The 18,970-nt window shown below is 37.0% G+C and overlaps 6 protein-coding genes across 15 annotated transcripts in view; 3 read left to right on the top strand and 3 right to left on the bottom strand.

Moving 5' to 3' along the window:
* LOC126367788 (serine/threonine-protein kinase 17A) overlaps positions 1 to 2,434 on the bottom strand; it is a 243,070-nt gene extending 240,636 nt beyond the window's left edge. Inside the window, exon 1 of the mRNA XM_050011529.1 lies at positions 1,869 to 2,434. Within this exon, the coding sequence (XP_049867486.1) occupies positions 1,869 to 2,014 (146 nt within the window). The 5' untranslated portion in view covers positions 2,015 to 2,434. The remainder of the gene's footprint in view (positions 1 to 1,868) is intronic.
* Positions 2,435 to 3,014: 580 nt separating this feature from the next.
* Positions 3,015 to 5,731, bottom strand: LOC126367871 (DNA-directed RNA polymerase III subunit RPC9-like). Its single transcript, XM_050011650.1, has 4 exons — positions 5,502 to 5,731; positions 5,015 to 5,135; positions 4,133 to 4,285; positions 3,015 to 3,524 (listed from the first exon to the last, which is right to left on the bottom strand). Exons 1-4 carry the CDS (start codon positions 5,507 to 5,509, stop codon positions 3,423 to 3,425), a joined length of 384 nt encoding a protein of 127 aa, XP_049867607.1. The 5' UTR covers positions 5,510 to 5,731; the 3' UTR covers positions 3,015 to 3,422.
* A 528-nt stretch (positions 5,732 to 6,259) lies between these two features.
* LOC126367667 (glutamine synthetase 1, mitochondrial-like) lies at positions 6,260 to 7,354 on the top strand. Its single transcript, XM_050011295.1, has one exon. It carries the CDS (start codon positions 6,260 to 6,262, stop codon positions 7,352 to 7,354), a length of 1,095 nt encoding a protein of 364 aa, XP_049867252.1.
* Positions 7,355 to 7,521: 167 nt separating this feature from the next.
* On the top strand, positions 7,522 to 8,724 carry LOC126367666 (glutamine synthetase 1, mitochondrial-like). The gene has a single exon (XM_050011294.1). It carries the CDS (start codon positions 7,522 to 7,524, stop codon positions 8,722 to 8,724), a length of 1,203 nt encoding a protein of 400 aa, XP_049867251.1.
* A 1,749-nt stretch (positions 8,725 to 10,473) lies between these two features.
* LOC126367814 (plasminogen activator inhibitor 1 RNA-binding protein-like) lies at positions 10,474 to 12,452 on the top strand. The gene has a single exon (XM_050011566.1). The coding sequence runs from the start codon at positions 10,654 to 10,656 to the stop codon at positions 11,821 to 11,823; it is 1,170 nt and encodes a 389-aa protein (XP_049867523.1). The 5' UTR covers positions 10,474 to 10,653; the 3' UTR covers positions 11,824 to 12,452.
* Positions 12,453 to 12,866: 414 nt separating this feature from the next.
* LOC126367741 (E3 ubiquitin-protein ligase HECW2) overlaps positions 12,867 to 18,970 on the bottom strand; it is a 126,607-nt gene continuing 120,503 nt past the window's right edge. For 7 of the 10 annotated variants that reach the window (XM_050011437.1, XM_050011436.1, XM_050011438.1 and 4 more), the window contains exons 13-16: positions 17,119 to 17,284; positions 16,253 to 16,465; positions 15,419 to 15,585; positions 12,867 to 15,120 (exon numbers count right to left, since the gene is read on the bottom strand). In XM_050011437.1, coding sequence (XP_049867394.1) covers positions 14,862 to 15,120; positions 15,419 to 15,585; positions 16,253 to 16,465; positions 17,119 to 17,284 — 805 coding nt within the window. In that variant the 3' untranslated portion in view covers positions 12,867 to 14,861. The remainder of the gene's footprint in view (positions 15,121 to 15,418; positions 15,586 to 16,252; positions 16,466 to 17,118; positions 17,285 to 18,970) is intronic. The other 3 variants (XM_050011442.1, XM_050011443.1, XM_050011444.1) reach the window with 3 other exon arrangements.

The following is an 18,970-nucleotide window of genomic DNA, read 5'->3' as shown; positions in this document are numbered from 1 at the left end:
TTGTCGAGTAGCATTTAGTAGAATTTTTCATTCTTAAAACTGTAAAAGTGTGATCTATAAAAAAGTTTATTTAGACATTAAAAAGTTTTTGAATGGTAAGGAAAGGATAATGAAACATGGGTTAAATTGTACCTAAGAACTGTATTTTATTTTATAATGTATCTATGACATCTTTTTTTGTGCTGTATTTTTTGATTTTGAAACCTGCATACCTAGTACATGCATGTTATTAATAGTTGTCTTTGTTTAATTAAGGATAATTTATTATAAAATATGTTTCAAATTAACTTATAATAAAATGTTTACCTACACATTTAATTTGTAACTCTAATAAATTTACTTTACCTACAATAAATGTTTTTAAAACAAAATTATTAATTAACAAGTTACAAAATAGGTATGTCATATTATGTTTATATCCCAAGTGGATTTAACAGCATTATCATACTTAGGTATTAGGTTTTAATAAGTGTGCAATTCTGTCATGAGGAAAAATATGTTAGGTATGTTATGTATGACTGAAATTAGGTATAACCACACTAGCACTTTTGGTAAATTATTTATTTCTAGTAGAACTTATGTTAATAATATTAATACAATGTGTGAAAAATTATGATTCAAAGTGAACTATGTTACCTACCTATCTACTGTATAAAGATATTTTTGAATTAGAATTTTTGTTTTTTGAAAAATAGGTGTATGTGTATTATATTTAAAGTTAAAACTGTTAAACACATACACATACCTAAAATTAATATAAGTGACATAGAACTGAGTTATAAAAGTAGAAATACTAGTGATTCAAATAATAATGAATAGTTTACGATGGTCCTACCTACTTGCAAACTTTTATAAATATTTATAAAGTTTACTATTTTTCGTTTTCTCTTGTGTGGCTTGTGAGATCAATCAGTGACCTAATCAACCCTAGTAGGTATTTTAGAGTTACTATTGAAGTTTACTCTGTTTACTATTTATACAACATTTATGTATTTGTCGGTTTAAATAGTATTAATAAAAATGTGTTTCCACATACAGCCACCATTAAGGTAGGTAATATTCCTTTAAAAAAAAAATATTTTCAAATTTCGATTATTTTTTATAAACAATAAAATAGGTACCTATGATATTAAGAAATTGAAATAATGATTATCAAGGGAAAAATAATTTAAAATTTATAGTTTGACATTCGTTAACACAGATAAAGCGATAATGCCCTATTTTTCCGTCCAATGAACAACCAATTTACTATCAACAAACATGTGAGTAGGTATGCAAACATTATATTAATTAAAACTTATTCAAGGTATGTGTGCAGTGGAGTATAATAACATCCTTATCTCCTATTATCAAACTCCTTAGCACTTCATCATTCATACTTATCTTGAACATGATAAAGGAGGTAGGTAGGTACTTGGAAATTTCACGAATAAAGCGGAAAATATGTAATTTTATAAATCATTTCAACTTAAATGAAATAATGGACATGTGTTTGTTATTGTGTGATCCCTAGTTAGGTAGGTACACATTGTACCAATATGAGTAAGAACAAATAACACAAGGTTCTCTCACTAGCACATAGTTTGAGTTTTGAAGTCCACATCATTTCAATCCAAAAGTACCTACCTATAGGATTTATTGCTAATTTTACTGTAGTGAATCAGATTTTTTTTTCAAGCATCAAACAGGTGTTTGCAAAAGAAGTTTTGATTGAGTCTTGACATGATAACCTTGAAACGGAGTTCAGTGGGATTTAATCAGAAAGGTTTTTAATGAGGGCACTGGACTAAAAATATAAGTTTGTCTAAATTATGCCCTATAAAAGACTTGCTATCAAGCGAGAACACGACACGTGTGCATGCACTGACCTTGCAAAGGGTGTCTGCTCGACATGGTAGACGTCGGTGATGGGCTCCGAGCGCATGATGCTCCTGAGCCGCTCCTCAGACAGTTCCAGCAGGCCATCGCTTGCCGTCTTGAAGTCAGCCTTGTTCAAACCACTCAAAACACTCATTTTCAACGTGTAGACGACTAACGATCGAGTCGAAACAACTAAATATTTACTTCCAAGTGTCACTAAAACGATACACAGTAGTTCTTACATGCAAATAATACACTTATTTACGCAAAAGAAGCATCAATTAGACCACCATGAAATATTTTAATGCCTCCGGTTTCTCAAAAGGTAACAGAGTGCTCTCCCTTGTCATTGCGAGAAGCGGTTACGGTTTCATTCAAACGCTCCACTGTAAATATACACGAATAGAACAAACTTTTAAATCACTTCGTCATTATATTGCAAATGAAAAGTAATAAGTTGTTTATTTACACACGCGTTTCGGAAAAACTGATATAAATTGACAAGCGCGGCGGAACAGCAGCGCATCGACGAGTCGACCGCACTTCGCCGTACACGTTTCTGCCGTTGATGAAGCGAACGGCAACGGACTTGCCCGAGCAGCCGATACGATTCAAATTCCGAATCAACGAATGGAGTCGTTTTGCATTGACATAGGTACGAAAATTGCTCAGCAAGGCCATGTAACTTAAAAGTTTCCCTTACTTAACTGTAGATGTCGCTGATACGATTTGAAATAAAGTTTTTTAAGTATCGTGGCGCCATCTGTTGGCATTAATTTGTTACACTGGTTATCTGTACGTGCTATAGATGTCGGCGTAATTATAGTTTTATTTTTCTAGTACATTGTTTCAACCCCCTTGAAGGTAGGTATTATGGGCTATTATTTACTTATAATAATTTCATTTAGCATTCGTTCGGCAACCAAAATATCTACTTTATGATACGTATCAACCTGTGATGAAAAATATTGGTAGGTCATTTGTAAAGACTGTCTACCCCGGTAATCTTAATGCAGCTTATACATGTATTCATAAAAAAATCAATGGATTTATGTTTCTATTTTAACCTGAAGAAATAAAATTAAGATGAAAAGATTTGTTACAATAAAACAAGCTTTTTGAGTAACAAGATTTTTACTATAGAGTAGATTGGTACTGTAGGTACCTAACTGATGGTATTCATAATATAAATTTCATTACAGTCAATAAGAATGAATATAATTATGGATATCCGTAGGAATTATTATCATGGTAGCCACATAGCGGCCGTATAAGGGTGAGCAGGACATTGGATGATTGTCAAATCATCCAATGTCCTGCTACACATACACATGTTTAATTATGTTAAAAAAACGCACCATTTATCTTTTATTTTGTACATACTCGACATTACTCGTTAACTAAGACAGAGGCGCGGTCATTTTCTTTTATATACAAAGAAGTGCTTATCTAAAGCCCAAAACTTCTTCTGACCCATCCTGTGCAAGCTTCATTTGTGAATTTCTTCACAAGTTCTCAAGTTACTTCATAATATTATTCTTCCAGAATATAAGTGCCAGTCTTTATTCATTGTCATTGTTAGAAACAGGTAAGTGTTCATTCACTATTTCTATGATGTTTTTTACTTCTTCTTCTGTCAGCCTTTCTTCACTTTCCTGTACAACCTGAAAACAGATTATCATGTTACGACGAACTTATGTAACAGGATAGAGCTTTCCACATATATATAAAAAAGTTAGTGTTGAAAGCAAATAAAAACACTAAATTTAAAATTACTATAACTTCAAACTGGCCTGGATTTTTAATGTAACTTTATACAAGGCAGTTATGGTCCAGTCAGTCAATTGATCAAATCTACAAGTAAATAAAAAACTGTGGCCACTTATAATATTCAACCTTTAAGATATGATAACAATGTTCGTTCTTCGTATCAACAGTGGCTGCAAGTTGTCTTTGATTACTTGTGGCTCTGCCCACCCCATTAGGGATTACGGGCGTGAGTTTATGTATGTATGTATGTATGTTAAGATATGAAGAACAGGCATTTTTTATGACTGCACCACTTTTGTGTTTCTTTGTACATAATTTTCATTTTCAACATTTTCAATCAAATATTTTGTGTAATTTATGTATGTGTGTATGGTAATCTTACAGTTTCTTTTTTTGTTTAAGTTTTAAGTGTACAGTTTTGCGAAATGTTTATCTCTCTCATTCATACTCTCTCTCTTGAAGTGAGAAGTATTTAACTAGCAAAAATATTATAATAACTTACCAACTGTATTTCGAGTTCTGTCCGTGGAGGAGTGTTCACCATCATTAGCTTCTCTGTCTTGGTCAATTTGAACTTCTTCATTGCTTCTAGAAAGTTCTGGATGGCCTGTGCACTTTGGTTCTTGCATTCTGTGTCTTGCAAGTAGTGTACAGTCTGGAATAATGGTTTAATAAATGCAATAGTTTACTTGAAAATAGTTTTCATATAAATCTTGTACTGTCTAACATTGTGGTTCCGGCCAAGTTGTTAATTCCATCTGTGGCAAATCTACAGTAAGTTACCACGAAACCAAAATTAAAAAAAATATAATTGTGGAATAATTTAGAAGGTGGGCAGATATTCCTGCCTTTAATAATTTTCTAGCTAACTTAGAAAAGAAAGAGTGACTGATGTTTCAACTTCTCAGCACTCTTACTGTGTCCTAATTCTCCTAATAGGAACTTTGTGTATAGTATTTAATCCAAATTAAAAAAATTGGTATAATTTGACTAAAATAAAAATAGGAAATCAAGAAGTAAAATGATTCCGTGTTTCAGAGGGCACGTTAAGCCGTTGGTCCCGGCTATTCGCCGTAAAAACACCTCCACCAACCTGCATTGGAGCAGCGTGGTGGAGTATGCTAGGCCTGTGCCCAGCAGTGGGACGTATATAGGCTGTTTATGTATGTATGTTATGTAATTATGTCTTAACTAAATATTATACTGTGCATAGCTGTAAGTGATCCATGATATAAATAATAATGTGAGGGCCTTAACCTCACAATAGTTAAACAATGGGGTTTGAATTTTAAAAGGACACTCGGTCTTACGACTTTAAAGTATGTACAGACAACAATATTAATTTAAGTCAGTGGAATATTTGTGTACTGCACCATATTATTACCTCATAAGTGACTGTAGCTAGGGATCCTTCGCGTTTGTGTTTCTTCTGTGTATTGTCTTTTAATTCCTGCAGAATCTGCATAACCTCATAGTTACATAAGAAGGCAGCGTTTGCTTTTATACTGCAAATATAACACAGACAAAAATGTTGAATGAAAATAATAAGTACAAATACATAATATTTTATACTAGATCATATACTATCCCTATGGGGTAGGCAGGAATTATTCTATTCTTGACTGTTACTGAGATGACCGGATGACATTGTAAGACAACAAATTAAATAACAAATTAAGAAAATAATTGGTGGGACTTGCCCTATGCAACCGGGAAGAATGGCGTGAAAGATAGGAAGCATACTAAAGACCTAACCCCATTGAAGATTAAGTGTATGCCTAATAGTAGATATAAACAGACTGAATGGATAGATAGATGATAATGGTAGTGAAAACCTCTTGTCTTCCATATTTGAAACCTGCTTTACTTACGTTTCCATCGGAAGATAATCCGTAAGTATCTCAATTAGTTTACAAACAGGTACAAACAATGATTAATTTTTACTATGAGCATTAATCAACTCGTCACACAAAACCGTTATGAATACACACTGATATGTAAATAATAAAATTATAAAGTCAGATAAATAATATATAACGTTAATTTTACTATTTAAACATAACCTAAAATTATTATCAATTAACCACGTGGTTTTATTGTTTATTATTATTTTTTATTTTTAAACTTGATAACTTGATAAAGTCAAAGATTTTGCGCCCATACAGCCTTATTTGGCGTTTTTCCAAACCATAGACAAAATGTACCCTCTATGTCACATGCACTGGATACCGCGCCAGAAATAGAAGAGAATACTGCGCCTTTCATCTTCCAACTTGCATGCGAGAACACTGCCGACCAACGACGCGGGGGTGCGCAGCTTTACTCAGGATTGCGATTATGAACATCGATAGGAGCATATGCCGACGAACAAGATATGTGTTTTCATGCAGAAGAAATATTGACCAAAGGGCACTATTTACATACATAAATAATTTACGTTACGTTAAAAATAAAAATGCCCACAGCCTTCTAGATCGTTATTTTTTTGACTTATTCTCAATCCGTGTCGACGATAAGTTTAAAATTTTTATACAATATAATTTTGTTTATTTCGAAGCACAAGATGATAGATCAAATTATTCGACGTTTTTCATTGATACCGAAAAGGAGTGTACGAAAAATAAGTTTTATGAGTAGTGGAATCAGAAATGAAGCACCTATAAATGCCTATTATAATCATTTTTTAAATCTCAAGTTACCTGCGGATAAAGTATTTGCTACGTATGTATGGATCGATGGCAGCGGAATCAACATGCGGTCTAAGGATCGAATTCTTAACAAAGTGCCTCATAATTTGTCCATGATTCCTAAATGGTCATTTGATGGTAGTTCAACGGGACAAGCTAAAACTGAAAATTCTGACACTCTTCTAATTCCTGCAGCAATGTACAGAGATCCGTTCCGCAAAAGTCCTAACGTTATTATTCTTTGTGAAACATATTTCGATAATGGAACTCCGACGGATACTAATCACAGGAATCATTGTGCTAAAGTACTTAGTAAAATTTCAGATAAAGACCCATTTTTTGGTATAGAACAAGAGTATACTATGTTAGACTTAGATATGTGGCCTTTAGGGTGGCCAAAGACTAGGGGGTTTCCGTCAGTAGGCAAGAATCGCTTCTCATATTGTGGAGTTGGTCCGTACGTAGTTGGTCGAGAGATTGCAGAGTGTCACGCCAATGCGTGTATCTATGCTGGCATGGATTTTGAAGGCACTAATGCGGAAGTTATGAAATCTGCTTGGGAGTTTCAGGTTGGAATAGCTAAAGGCATTAAAGCCGCTGATGATATATGGCTGGGTCGATATCTTCTTACCAGAATAGCAGAATATTTTGGAGCAACCATCAGTTTTCATCCTAAACCAATGGGTAAATATCTACCTGGAACTGGCTGCCACCACAATTTTAGTATCAAAAAAATGCGGTCAGAAGGAGGTTTAGAGGAAGTGCAGCGAGTGTGCAAAATTTTGTGTGAGAAACATGACACGTATATAAAGAACTACGGCCTCGGTAATGGAGAAGAAAACAAGCTTAGATTGACAGGAAAACACGAAACAGCACCTTATGATTCTTGCCGATGGGCAGTCGCAGATCGCGGAGCCTCTATTCGTATACAAAGAAGCACAGTTATTAATAAAAAAGGTTTTCTTGAAGATCGAAGACCTGCAGGAGATTGTGATCCGTATAGAGTATGTGCTCTTCTTGCTGAAACTTGTTTATAAATATTTTATTATGATGCTGGTTGCAAAAATAAATTTAAAATTGGAAAGTCAAGTTTTATATTGCTCTACCATCATATTATTTAAATTATCAAAATTATAGTTTTTTTTCTCCTTATGAAAATATAAAAAGCTAAATTAGGTGTATATAATCCGACTAAAAATGAAAAATGAAGATGTTAACTAAAGCCATATCATTATTTCAAAGATCAAGTGCTGCAAATGTCCAACTAATGACAAAAAGGACATTACTGAAGCACAATATCAATCACATTACAAATAGAAAGGTATTGGATAGATATTTGCGTCTGCCTATGCCCTGTAATAAGATATTAGCAACATACATATGGATTGACGGTTCTGGAATAAACATGCGATGTAAGGATAGAATATTGAATTGCACTCCTTACTGCGCGGAAGTAGCACCGGGTTGGGCGTTCGACGGCAGTTCGTGCGGACAAGCTGCGACCGACAATTCAGATACTACATTAAAACCGGCTGCTGTCTGTAGGGATCCATTCCGTATGGAACCGCATGTTTTGGTGCTGTGTGAAGTGTACCAGGGAGGTGGAACTGAACCTGTGCCCACTAATTATCGCCATTTTTGCAATGAATATGCTGAAATGTGGAGAGACGAAGAACCCTGGTTTGGTATTGAACAAGAATACACGTTGTTAGACAATGATGGATGGGGCTTTGGCTGGCCAAAAGGTGGTGGATTTCCAGCTGTAAAATATGAGTTTTCATATTGCGGAGTTGGAGCAAAATACATTGCAGGCAGAGACATTTCAGAAGCACAAACAAGAGCTTGTCTCTACGCCGGCCTTGACTTTGAGGGAACCAATGCTGAAGTTATGTTTGCGTGCTGGGAGTTCCAAATCGGGACATCATTGGGAATGAAAGGACCAGACGATTTGTGGTTGGCCCGGTATATATTGGCTCGTGTAGGTGAAGAATATGGTGCACAAATCACTTATCATCCCAAGCCATTTGGATCTAAACATCCCGGTGTAGGCTTGCATCACAATTTCAGTACTAAAAAGATGCGGAGTGACGGAGGGTATCAGTTCATAGAAGAATGTATTAAACGTTTAGAGAAGAATCATATGAAACACATGGCAAAATACAGCAACGAAGAGTACACTAACAGAATGAGACTGTCTGGAAAATTTGAAACTGCACCATTTGATAAATTTTCTTGGGGTATTGCTAATAGAAAAGCGTCCATTCGTCTTCAAAGAAACATTAAAGAGAAAGGAAAAGGATTCATGGAAGACAGGCGACCCGGTGGCGATGCTGACCCGTATGCAGTGTGTGGTTTGCTGATGGAAACTTGTCTGGGGAAAAAAGGCGGCGGGGGTCAATGCCCGTAGGTTTGTGAGAGGTGTTTTTCTTACGTTTTTTTTCCACTGTAGACAGATGAAAATCGTCTTCCCATTGGCCAGCTACTGGGTGCTGAGAGCGGGCTCACACTACTGGGGTCTTATATTTGATATATGATCTAATGATACTTCACAATAGAAATGTTAATAATATTTTCACCAGAACTAACAGAACCCTTTCTTCTTCGAAACATACAACACTAGTGTTAAAAGAGTAAATTACATTGGAAAGAAAAAATAAAACAATAAAATTAAACAGGAAAACGCGGTGTTGAGTGTTTGAAATAACTAAAAAAATATCATATGCAGCCAGTCTGTGCTGAGGCAAATCTGTGTGTCTGTCGAATGTGGAAGGATCATTTGAGTAGTGTTTAAAATTTACACCTATTGTATGAGTTTCGGTAAATATATTATTATAATAAAATCTAAAGTTTCTTTATTTCAATACAAAATGAGGGGACCAAGTCTTGATTTTCAGCCTCATTAAACTCGTATACGTTACTATATAATACCTATGCAGAAAAGTACCAAGCTACGTTCTCCAAAAACAATATAGATGGCGTTGTTTTACAGATTTGTAACGGAATACCTAATTCTCATTGCTTGGGTAAGTACATAATTATTCAAAAATATAATGTAATGGCAGGGCCATTATACATATAAAAATAATTGTAATTTGATATTTGGATAAGAAATGAATGAATAATAATCGGTGGTAGATGTATTGTGCCTGGGTGTAATAACAAGGATCATTATTTATACCCAAACACGAGGATAAAATATGTATTGTCTGTTATCCATGAAATAAGAAGGTTAAGCGAAGGCCACACTGAACAGCGCCATCTACAGATTATTTGGGGAATGGTTAGAAAGTCAAAGACCAAGTGGTCTTTGTAGAAAGTCCTTTGGAACCAACTTTTATGTTCGATATTTCCATATTTTCAAGGTAGAGTTATACATATATAGAAATAGGTACATAAGTTTGAAATTCCTATAATTAAAAAAAACATAGTAAACCATGGATTTAAAGCATGGTTTGTGGTGAACAGAATGACCTGCAAATAACGATCACAGTATATTAGTAATAATAAGGTTGATCCTTTTTGAATTGTATGTCATTCTACAGTTCTACCGTGCCATTTTAAAATAAATTTACGAAATATTTAATATAATTATTTACTTGCCTAAATTAGAAGGTATCCAATCTCATAAAAGTTTTTTATATCCAGTATCTATGCTTTTCGGCTTTTTGGCGGGAAACGGGAACGGGACAGTTGCTTTCTTCATTGAATGATCTAAATAATTAATACGAAGTGGTGTTTTGTGGTTAATGATCGCATTAAGTTAGTCGGAAGACATTCGCGAGTGTTATTATATTGGAGTATTCAAGGAACAAAGTGTATCTGCCTATTTTCGTTTCGTGCCAGGAAGCCGCTTCATAACTCGAAAGTTTATGCGGACTTTTGAGTTAATTCGTTTGGGGTTCGGAGTAGGAGTCTATTCCGAGGGTGGGGGCTTAGGTTTCATCATCATCACCTTTCATCATTTCATTATTCATCAAGAAAAAAAATACGTAAGACATGGCTGTATGGGCATAGTTCCCTTTGCCTTACCCTTCGGGGAAAACCAAAACAAAAAAAAAAAAAAAAAAATATCTATGCTTTTCCTCTATAAATCTGTTGTTTATGAATCCATATAGTTTGTGTAGGCATAGACAAAATACAAAATTAAAAAAAAGAAGTATCCGCCATATTCATTCTTTTCTCTATTCCTTTCGTCATATGGCGTAAAGTGCGATCGCGTTTGTCCGCCATATTAAATGAAATCAATAAAATAAGACAAAATGTCGCCTTACTAAAGTGCATGAAAAAATCCATCAACATCCAGTTTTTGTGTGATTAAATCATCAAGAGGATCACAATGGAGAATTCCTACGGTGTGGGGGTTGTTAACAGATACGCTCTTTTCTTGGACGATGAGTCCGATCCTCTTGATGCGTTAAAAGCGCGAGAGCAAGCGAAGGAGCTCAAAAAGAAGACCAAAGAGGCCGAAAAAGAAAACAAAGGCAAGCCTGAAAGCAAACCCAAGGGGGTCACCGTTGTCGCTAGGAAAGGAATCAAGGAAACCCAAAATGTGAAGTCCCAGGAGACCAAGAGCGGCGAACAACAAAAGACCAAGGGTCCTGCTCGAACGAACGAGCGCAACGCGGAGCGTCCGCCTCCGCGCCGCCGTGAAGACCGGCCGCAGAACGGTGCCCCTGAGGGTAAGGATGGTGCGGCGCGACCACCGCGTCGTGAATTCAGCGACCGTAGGCCTCCGAACTTTGAGCGGCGCAACTTCAGCGAGAATCCTGAAGGAGGTGAAAGGCGCGGCCCACGACCACCGCGTGAGCAACGCGACCGCGATCGTGAAGCTGGACCGCGTGGGCCCCGTGCCGGATACGACAATCGAGGCAAGCGTGAGTTCGACCGCCGGTCGGGTTCGGACAAGACTGGTGTGAAGCCGGTCGACAAACGCGAAGGTGGCGGGCCACATAACTGGGGCACTATTAAAGATGAACTCGACGAGCTTAACAAGACGGGCTCTGAAGGTGAGGTGGCCGATGAGAAGGCAGCAGACGCAGGCGCCGGCACTGGAGCAGGCGGGGACGCTCAGCCAGAGCCTGCGCCGGCTGAGGAGGAGCCGCGTGAGCTTACGCTGGACGAGTACAAGGCATTGCGGAACGCGCAACGCACAGCTCCGCAGTACAATATTCGCAAGGCAGGTGAGGGTGAAGACCTGAGCCAGTATAAGAACCTGGTGCTGCTGGAACGCAAAAAAGAAGGTGGGGACGATGATGATAGCGAGGAGGAGTACGACATCGCTGATTTCCCGCAGCGCGTGGGTCGCCAGAAGCGTGTCTTGGGCATTGAGTTCACGTTCAGTGACACCGCGCGGCGTGGCGGCGCCGGCGGGCGTGGGCGCGGGCGCGGAAGGGGCCGCGGACGCCCTGGTCGCGAGGAGGTGGTCCAGGAGGAGCGCCCCGCGCCACGCCAACAGGCCGTGCCGCCCAAGGTCGACGACAGCAAGGATTTCCCCTCTCTTGGCTAGACTTGCAGTGAGCCTTCGCTCTTCTCCCCTTTTGAAAGTACGATAGAGATACAAATTTAAATATTGTATGTACCGTTATTTTTGAAGTAAATATACAAAATATTTACACGAGTGTGTATTATATTACATTTTATTCGGTTTTGACATTGACCGTCTCAGAATTCACAAAACAATTGTTGGGATCGTATGTAGACTCTCATGATATGGGGTTGAATAATCATGCTCATGTATTACGCTGGATGTAATTAGGGGGAGGATATATTTGATACATTTAAGTTTTGTTTTACACATTATAGCTACAGTAATGCATACAGAACTATCATACTTAACCGTAGCTTTTATCATATTGTAATCACGTTGGCTTATGATTTTAACTTTGAAGAGTTATGGATTAAGGTTTTTTAACTTACAGACTGTGACATACTATAATGAATTAACTCCGTCACAACTTAGTGTAGAGCATTTGTGAAGAAAATAACCCTTGTTGCATTTTATATCATGAGTTTGTGTTGACAAATGCAGACTTTGGGAACTGTAAATAGTTATATATGTTTAAAAGATAAGGTCTTAACAAGGTTGATTTTTGTTGTTACACAAACTTCTTGAAAAATAAACATTTTGTATGTGTGGCTCTTGTTCTTCATTATTCTTACCTCTCGGTATTCCATTTCCTGTATATTTCCTCCCCCTGGCAGCTGAGCATTTGAACAAAACATAATGTTAGTAGGGAGTAAGTAGGAAGGAACACAATACAATTTGTCAATTAGTTTTAAACATTTGCCTAAAATGAGAAATAATTTAGTGGTCTAAAAATACATGCCTGTATTTGTTATTTTTAATTATTTATTTATTCCTATTCCCTCCATCATGGTTTATATATAAAGATATTTATAGAAGGTATCTAGGTAGATAGTAACCTACCTAGATGATCAGTACCTAATAAGTTTGTTATTTTTTAAAATTATTAGAATTCATTTAAATTCATCAAATGTAATTTATATAACTGATTATAATTACATTTGCCACTGTTTTTTGTGGTTTACCACAATGTGTTGAAAACCACACAGTGGTGCTATATATTACTAGGACGACGTTATAATTAGCTCGCTACTAAGGTGGTGGTCGTCTCTAAACGCGTATATCGTCAAATAAATGCGCAGAAGTATTATTTTTAAGATATTAGAAGAGGTAGGTATCTACTGTAAGTGAATTGCCTGGTTGTAAGACGCCATGCATTCTTGTGTAGTCAAATACAAGATGGTGTTTATAAAGGGGCAATGAAACAAGGTTGTTGTAAGTAATATGATATATTGACATGTTTTTTTCACGTTCACACCAAAACAATTCACTTAAAATTTACATAATAAAACAATTTACAAAGTTACTTAAATATTCAACATAATAGAACTATTACTTACAAAAAGTAAATAAACTAAACGGGTGTAATGAGTACATAAGAATAAATAATGTGAACTATTTACAATTTTGTGAATCTAAGCGAATTTTATGAATATTTGTTAAAGTACATATTATTTAATACGTTTTACACCGTATTTTTACATAAGGAACATTGCCATTAGTAAAACAATCACATTCATATCATGATTATTCAAAAACTTTACATAAACATTGTTATGAATAACCAAAATTATTTATAATAAGAGTTAGTACACCAGATTAATATAGGCAATATGCAGGTAATGACTAGTGTTGCTAAATTACAGTGTTAAGGTAGGTATAATTATTTGAAAAATAATGTAAGTTTGTAAATTCTGAGTCGGACCGCAGAAGTGGCTACAGGACACTGATAGCGACAGCTATGTCTAATTTACTTCATACACAGCCATAGAACTTAGTGTGTAGGCATAATAAAATTAACAGCTCTTCGGAGTGCCTTAATGCAGCCCTCTTATATGTAAATCGGTGTAAAACAAAACCTATTAAAGGTTTTGTTTTAAAAAACGAAGGAAAAACATTTCTCTGTCGCATTTAAATTGTGATATTTTTTCTCCCGCCGCGTAAAATTAGGAAGTTATTCTCCAATGAAACAATTAACATTAATGTTATAAAAGAGATAAATTATCAGTTTGTCAAACATTAAGAACATTTTATTAAATAAACAATTATCAGGGGTACTTCAAAGGTTAAAATACATTTAATTATAAATTAGTGACGTAAAGCGTAATATCTAATACGGAGAGGCTCCGTTCACAGCCACAATATACTCCTTACAATATAAGCGGTAGAATACAAATTGTAACAGTAGTTCTCCTAGGAGTTCAGCATTGCTCCTAGTCACTATGCACTGGACGCACCGCAAACGAAATGAGGATCATTATAAAAGGTAATAAGTATTTTTTTATACTAAATTGTACCTAACCCAACTCTTAAGTTTACGGTGTGTGCAGAACGTCATTTTTGCGGCGTATACCTAATATTTTTGCGTATTACTATCTTTGTCCCACATGCTTAGAACTTCATTTTAATTTTTACGTCTTGATTTTGTTTTTAAGGCTAGTTAGTGCCAAGCCATACTGGTATCCAAAAGTTTGGTAGGTACATAATACATTCAAATGTATTTTTTATTAATTTGAGTTAGTTTTACGAATGACCCGACCTTGCCCTTTTATACGATTAGTACGTTTACTTTTGGCAACAAGATACGTTAGTCTTGGAAGGTATTTTCTTGTAACTTTTTACCCAACTATACCAGTATACAGCCTCTTTGCATAATATATCTCCACCCATCTCGACTAAGTTATCATTTGACTATTATTTACACTGACAACAACTAAGTAAACTTATTTATTATATTACATCTGGCGACATATTTGCTGCCATTGAACCTGCTTATCTTATCAGGCCACACCCTAGGGTATCGTCTTCTGACGCGTTTTGCAACTTGCAATTATATACCATTATATACTCTATTAAAGAATAAAGAAATTCCCGCCAGAACGTATCAAGTTGTTTCGCGCCTTTTCTGCACGCCATTTTCGGTTCGCCATTTTGAAACCCGAATGTGTAACTACGCGTTCTCACTCGATGCCGAACGTGTTGGTTTCTTCGACGGCGAGTAGGAGTTTTTCGTGGAGTAGTTGCGGGGTGGGGTATGGGGGGAGGTCGAGGCGGTTGAAGCAGGTGTGTGCGCGCGGCAGGGACTCGACGCGGCCCCAGCGCTCGATGCAGAACCGCCGCGGGCCCGTGGAGCCGCGCAACGCCGAGAAGCCCTCGTACGGTATTGAAGACGTGCCTGTCACGAACTGGACGAGCCGTAATCGCTGTTCGTTTGTGAATCTGTAATATAAATAAATAAAAATAATTATATACTTAAGTATATTGTACTGTTCTCTATCTATCTAGAGACAAGTTGCCACGTTGTCGCCAATTTTAAAGAGAATTCAGATTGTGTGTATTAATAACGTCAATAATTAATAAGTACTAAATATTAGAAAAAAAATACTATTGACACTCTTTCACGGTTATTAGCGTAAGCAGTTCTATTCTAAGACTAAGACATCATTTAAGGCTACTAGCTACTTATACAGGTGCAAATCATCAAAATATAGCCTGCGGCACGTGGTGTGGTACGCACCTGTCAATGGCCTGCCAGAACCAGATGATGACGGGGTGCGCGTCGTGGTACCCGCTGCGGTACTCCGTGTTAGCGCGCCAGTCCGCCACGTCCAGCTCGGGCGCGCCCGCTATCACCAGCTCCAGCTCCCTGGCGTCGAACGCCGCCACCAGCCGGGGGTCCACCACCTGGCAACACAGGGGGGTTGGTAAAACAAACTACTTACTAATGAACGCTGAGGATTAGATGCCGTTAAATCAATAAATATAGCTTATTACAGCAACAGAAGGTTTAAAAAGGTCACATCAAAGCAATTCACCTAAAAAAGCAATATTGCTATTTGAGATTTGTTTGCATTGCGCACTTACTTTTACATGCGCAAACCTCAAATTGCAATATTGCTTTATTAGATGAATTGCTTCGATGTGGCCTTTTTAACTTCCCAGACAGAGATAAGTTCCACTAAAACAGTTGGTTCAACCATTAAAGACAGCGACATGGCTCATTACCTATCTGGCTGGTCTAGTAGAAATTTCAGTGAAGTGTGAATGCTTAGAAGGGTTAAAAAGGCCACACTGAAGCAATTCATCTAAAAAAGCAATATTCCAATTTGACATATGCGCATATAAAAGTAAGTGCGCAATACAAACGAATGTCAAATAGCAATATTGCTTTTTTAGATGAATTTCTTCGATGTGGCCTTTTTAACCCCCTGGTTTTCTTATACCATGGTTATATCAAAACAGCGCTTCACTAAGCCTAATAAGGGCTCAGTAAGCGGGTAAAAAGGGTCCCAATTAGTACGACACTTCTATAGTTTTAATAGTAAGTTTCACAGTCACTATGTGGACTTACTTCATGAAACCCGCGCACCAGCCACTCGGTCTGCTCAGCCACGCCTCGCTCGACGCGCCATCTGACGACTCTCTCGAGGTACTCCTTCTTGTTGCGTTCAGTGACGGCCACGTCGCGTCCTCCTGGCTTCAGCTCGCGTTCTAGCACGCGCCCGTCGGCGAGCCGCTCGGAGACAGCGAATGTTAGCTCCAGCGATGACACGCAGCGGGCAGACTGGAAAATCAAATGAATATTTAATTAAAGAACAGATAAAAAAAGGGGTGCATGTGTCTCGCATACTATGGATACCTTGTGCTTATGTCTTGTTGATTGTGTAACTAAAACTGGCTTTTATGTAGGTCATATTGTAATACTTGCAATACTGCAACGCTCTATTCCCTTATTGTTATTGGCTATGGTTTAGTAAGTAATTGTAAAATTAGATTAAGCTGTTGTTATCCCAAATAAACATAAACAAGACATGCTAAGTACTAGCGGGGATTTTTAAAATGGCCACATAGAAGCAATTTGACATTTGCGCATATAAAAGTAAGTGCGCAATGTCAAGAAATAATAAAAATCAATATTGCTTTTTTTAGATGAATTGTTTCGATGTGATGAATTGGTGGATGTGAAAGAAACTCAGTTCAAAGTAGGCAGGTGAGTATGAAAATGAATTTAGTTCGTAACTTGAAACAGAACATAAGCTAGCGACTACATATATACCAATTGGGGTACATCCATCACAAGATGCACTATACTTAATTCCACCACGCCTCATCGAGCTTTCTATTAGACCAACGTGATAGGTGGCATGGCGTGGCGTATTGGCGTCTATAATCGCAATTTAAAAGTATATAAACCAAAGACGTTTAACAATTTCCAACCTGCAACCACCGTAGTGAAGCGGCAAACTGCGCGTCCAAAGCGTCGACGTCTTCCAAAGCGGGCGGTAGTCTCAACAACGCCCGGTAGAGGGCGCGAGTGAACCAGGCTTCCAACAGGTACCCGTGGACCAGCGCCAGCCCTAGCACTCGCCCGGAGAAGCGGAACCTTGGAACAAAAAAAAATAATTAAAAATCTACGTTATTTAATGTACTTACTACAAAAGTTTGTTTGTAGTAGGAAGTAAATTTTGGAACTACTGAGCCGATTTTGAAAATTCTTTTACCAGTAGAAAGCTATGTTAATGACATGTAAATATAATGCATTATTCTTCGTTAGGTCTCCCATAATACCAGCGCCGCGGCCCGTGCTAAGCACGTGTCACGGCACTATGCTGAGGGAGATCCTTTTTTTATTTTGGGCGCCTCCATTGTGTATTTAATGTCTGTAATTATTTGTCTCTTTGTCTTTGCTTTTTTTTTAATTTCTGTAATTTAAGTTTGTAAATGTGGCGTCCAATATGGAAATAAATATTTTCTTTCTTTCTTTCTTTTAAAAATTGCAGCGAGTGTGGTATTGCAGAATAAAGATGGAAAATGCTACATTGACAATAGCATGGCTATTAAGTACAGTATATTTTCAATGTAGGATCATCAGAGAACACTTATTGAAAGTCGAGATTCTATTTTAGTTCTACTCTATAATTACGATACAAACACATAAACAGCCTATATACGTCCCACTGCTGGGCGCAGGCCACCCCTCAATCAACCGGAGGGGGTAGGGAGCATACTCCACCACGCCTTTCTTTCGGGGTTGGTGGAGGATACAAACATTATTTAATTATCACACAGGACATACAACAATGTTATTGAAAAAAAAAATGTGCGGCTTAAAATAATAAATCTTAACGCGCTCCAAAATCAAAAGGAAATAGACACGTACGATCATATGTATACACTTTTTTTTATGTGCCACATTAACTTTTTTGACAAATTGAATTGTAAGTGAACTCACTAAATGTCAAATATGTTAGTGCGACAGAGTCCTAGAGTGGGTACATTATATTGCTCATGCATGACTGTACACAGGTAGGTACTTATGAACAACATTAGCGCAGTTCTTGCTTCAATGTTGTATCGAGTTACTAAAATTACGACAAACACAGAGTATCAAATAACAGTAGGTTCACAGATGCACGGTTTTTTCTCAACAGAGAAAAAAAAAACGAAAATATTTTGAAATATAATCTTGGATTTCAAGCGGTGTGGAACGGCCTTTATGCCTCGAGCATGTTTGAATAAAAAACTTAAGTACCTTCGTTTAAATTATATATTTTTTAATATTGATAAGATATAAATATACAGGGTGTTAGTGACGTCGTAACGAATACTAAGGGTGATAATTCAGACCATGATTCTGAGTTGATATCATGTGGATTTTTCCACTCTGAATCATGGTCTGAATCATCCCCCTCAGTATTCGTTACGATGTCACTAACACCCTGTATTATCAGCCTTTGTCTAGATAGGCACAGGCTATAGAGGAGGCCTATATACTTAGCACAGGGTAACTACCCTTTGCAGAGTTGAATTCATCTACATGAACGGTTGAAGAAATAATACCTCAGAAAAATATGTGACGTATTATGTATGTAAATATGTATTCAGTTGAAGAGATTTAAATCTTAATTTAAAAAGATTTTTACAAAACAAAACATCGCAGATAATTACTTCGCAAAAACTCCTGAGTTCTTGAAAGCTTTTTACATTAACAGTTGAAAATGTAAATACCAAGAAACATTAGTTAATATTATTTTATTTACTGCTTCCTTTCAAAGGCGAGGAAAATTCG

This window comes from Pectinophora gossypiella, chromosome 6, assembly GCF_024362695.1.
Source record: "Pectinophora gossypiella chromosome 6, ilPecGoss1.1, whole genome shotgun sequence".
Classification (NCBI taxonomy): domain Eukaryota; kingdom Metazoa; phylum Arthropoda; class Insecta; order Lepidoptera; family Gelechiidae; genus Pectinophora; species Pectinophora gossypiella.
Note: the sequence above shows the minus strand (reverse complement) of the source record. Positions and strands in the feature narration are given on the sequence as shown.